Below are 3,200 nucleotides of genomic sequence, written 5' to 3'. Positions count from 1 at the left end.
CTCTTGTGGGAACTACTAATAGCAGGGAGGGCAATAATCTATTCATGAGGAACACCTCCCCCCCGCATGGCTCAAATACCTCCTCATAGGCCCCATCCATTAAAACGTTCTCCCTCCTAACACTGCCACATTGAGGATCAGATTTCAACATGTTTTGGGGGAACAAACATATCCAAACTATATCAGAGGCTTTGGAAATCTGTGGCTTGAACCTTAAAAACATTTTCCAAAGCCGTGGGCAAGGATCTGTGAGAAAGCGTTTTTTTTTTTTTTTAACCAGTTTTAGAAGATTTTACCACACAGAATAGAATTCAGTGAACCATTTGTATCAGTTTTCTGTTAAAGCTTTTCTTCTTGGTATTCAACTTGCTATTTTAGAAATTATGGATCCTGATGAGCAATTGGAAACACTTCATGAAGCACTGAAACTACTGCCACCTGCTCACTGCGAAACCCTCCGGTACCTCATGGCTCATCTAAAGAGGCAAGTTACAGACTTTGAGACTTACACTTGTACTGCATCCAGATTTTAAGAACAAAATGAAATGAAAGGTTAAAGAAAGGACAAATGATCTGTTAAATGAATAAGTAAACGCATACTTATACTGTTGTCTTGTGTGAAATTGCACTAGTTGAGAAGGAATGCTAAAAATATTCTGCACTACAATGCCGAATGCAGACCTGATTCTGATGTAAACGTATTTTCAGTTCAAGTATATGTTTGCATATATGCTAGAACTACCAATATTCTGCTGTGGACATGCATTAATTTTTGTGGAAAGGGAAAGTGTTAAAGCTGTAAAGACATGAGCATAATAAAGCAACTTGCAAAGCAGTTCACTCTTCTTATCTTCTTGCTCCAAAATAAGCACTTCAGACTTGGTGATGAGATTTTAGATTATTGAGTTAATGTTGCCAGTGCTAAAAGGTGATGAAGTAAAGGAAAGGATAAAGTGAGGAAAGGAAATAAAATATTTCAGTTCATTTGGGTTTAATGTGTTCAAGTGATTGATAGTGATGTAGCTTTATTTTCTTGCTCAGTCATCCTTGATCTCTTACCAGTTGAAGCAGAGTTTTCAAAATTATATGACCAAGTTTTAATGGTTTTAGGGTTTCAAAATATAAAACCAATCAGAAACAAAAAATTTCATATGCCTGAAGACATGAGTTATCCAGAAATGATATTTTAGTCATTCATAGATATTTATGTTTTCCCTCTTTAAAAATCACAAGTTAAAACCTTTGTTTAATATGCTTACAGCTTCACTTGTAAATTCTAGTTTGCTTTGTATTTGGATGTAATTAAGTACTCCACACTAAAATAAGGGAATGACTCTCAAATTATAGTCTCTATGCTATTGCTATAATCATAAAAAGAATATAAACACTTATACTCCCTGACGATGTTGCTTACCCGGAGCCCATTTCCTATTACTATCACTTATTCTCTCCCTAGACACTCAGTAAACTGTTCAGCTTGCAAAAATATCTTGGAAACAAGATATCCAACGTGGAGGGCGGGCAGATGGAGCAATCAGGGTGACCCAGTCCCTTCTCTACCATTTGCAGACGTAACTGCAGCTAAAGGCTGTGGCAAGCGATCAAGGCGACCCAGTCCCTTCTCTACTATTTGCAAACGTGCCTGCAGCTATAGACTGTGGCAAGAGAACCCACACATAGAACTGAACCCACACAGTCTAATGTATTAACTCAGGCTTAAGCCTCAGTGATCACCAGAAGCATAAATTATCAACATAATTTACTTTAAGTAAAGTCAGTACTTTGAAGTTATGGAGAAGTCCAGAGAAGCAACCTAGTGGAAGAATTGATAAGTGAGCACAAACCTTTATAGTGCGTCTTGTTTTTGTTTTAGTGCTCAAGCATAGTGAAGAACCTTAGGGCTTACAAATTATTTATTCCTTTACTTGTACTTTTCAGAGTGACCCTTCATGAAAAGGAGAATCTTATGAATGCAGAGAACCTTGGAATTGTTTTTGGCCCAACTCTTATGAGATCTCCAGAACTAGACGCAATGGCTGCATTGAATGATATACGATATCAGAGACTGGTGGTGGAGCTGCTTATCAAAAATGAAGACATTTTATTTTAAGTTTTTTATTTGAGGGGAAAAGAAATGTTTTACAGATGAAGGAGTGTTTTATAGTAATTTAATTGGCTCCTGTAGCTGAATTATTTCTTGGTTAGCGATTTGGGCATATAACCAGATAAAAATGAAGGAACTTTCTGTTGTTTTTGTAGCATTGCTCAGCTGTCCTTGTAAAACAGTGAACACACGCTTTCCGGTTCTAGTAATCCTGGGTGTTTATCATGTTAAGAGAAACTCCAGCTATTGCATGATTAGCCCCCTACTTGGCAAAGAAACCCCATACAAAGGAAACAACAAACCTGCACCCATGCCACCTCTTGTCCTGGGCAGTCTGTGGTTGTAATCAGCATGTTTCACAGAGTAAACCTGTTGTGACTTTGCTTTGGGGGTCTATGTCCTTGGTTTCTGATGCTTGTACAAACATGCATACACAAATGGACAAATAGCGCCTCTGGCTGTTGCATTACCATAGACTATATCATAGGCCTGTTTATTGCAATGGTTTATTTCTGGTTTCTCTTGGGTCTTCTCTAACATAGTACTTTCTTTCCAGCAAAAGTAAAATATGTCTTCAGATTTGTTACTTTAATAAGTTATCCATACCAATAAAAAATGTACAACACAGAGCATTTTCTGTTAAATTATTACTGGTTTTCAGTTGTAATTTTGAATTTTTATCTGGCATGCATTTATTAATTTATTAAATTTGGCTTTTAGAAATCAAAAATATTTATAGCTTATTTTTTTTCCCATGAATGAGAATATTTGGAAAAATGTTTTGGGCCATTTACTTAATACTGAGTATTTCCTTTCACCTCTTTTATTACAGGTTTTGTGGTGAGCTCCTAAAGTAATTTAAAACATCTTAGAGTTAGAACACCCATTCATTGGATTTATTTTTCTTCTTTTATTACTCTGGCAGAAATCTAGAATTTTTTTTTTTTTAATGAGGGGGTAGGGCAGGTGGGCAAGCGTCCTTCTAGAGCATCAGAAGAAGACAGAAGGCTAACTAAAAAGAATGACTTTCTAAACACTTGGTTTGTCAGAAATGTATGGCTTTGACATGCATTAAGCAGACCACACTGCCTGAGAT

General features: G+C 36.5%; 1 protein-coding gene across 1 annotated transcript in view; it reads left to right on the top strand.

The window, feature by feature from the left end:
- Positions 1-2,834, top strand: part of CHN1 (chimerin 1) — a 131,338-nt gene extending 128,504 nt beyond the window's left edge. Inside the window, exons 9-10 of the mRNA XM_008568392.1 lie at positions 379-484; positions 1,939-2,834. Of these exons, the coding sequence (XP_008566614.1) occupies positions 379-484; positions 1,939-2,110 (278 nt within the window). The 3' untranslated portion in view covers positions 2,111-2,834. The remainder of the gene's footprint in view (positions 1-378; positions 485-1,938) is intronic.
- Positions 2,835-3,200: the final 366 nt, after the last annotated feature.

This window comes from Galeopterus variegatus, unplaced genomic scaffold (assembly GCF_000696425.1).
Source record: "Galeopterus variegatus unplaced genomic scaffold, G_variegatus-3.0.2 Scaffold405, whole genome shotgun sequence".
NCBI classification, from domain to species: Eukaryota; Metazoa; Chordata; class Mammalia; order Dermoptera; family Cynocephalidae; genus Galeopterus; species Galeopterus variegatus.
Note: the sequence above shows the minus strand (reverse complement) of the source record. Positions and strands in the feature narration are given on the sequence as shown.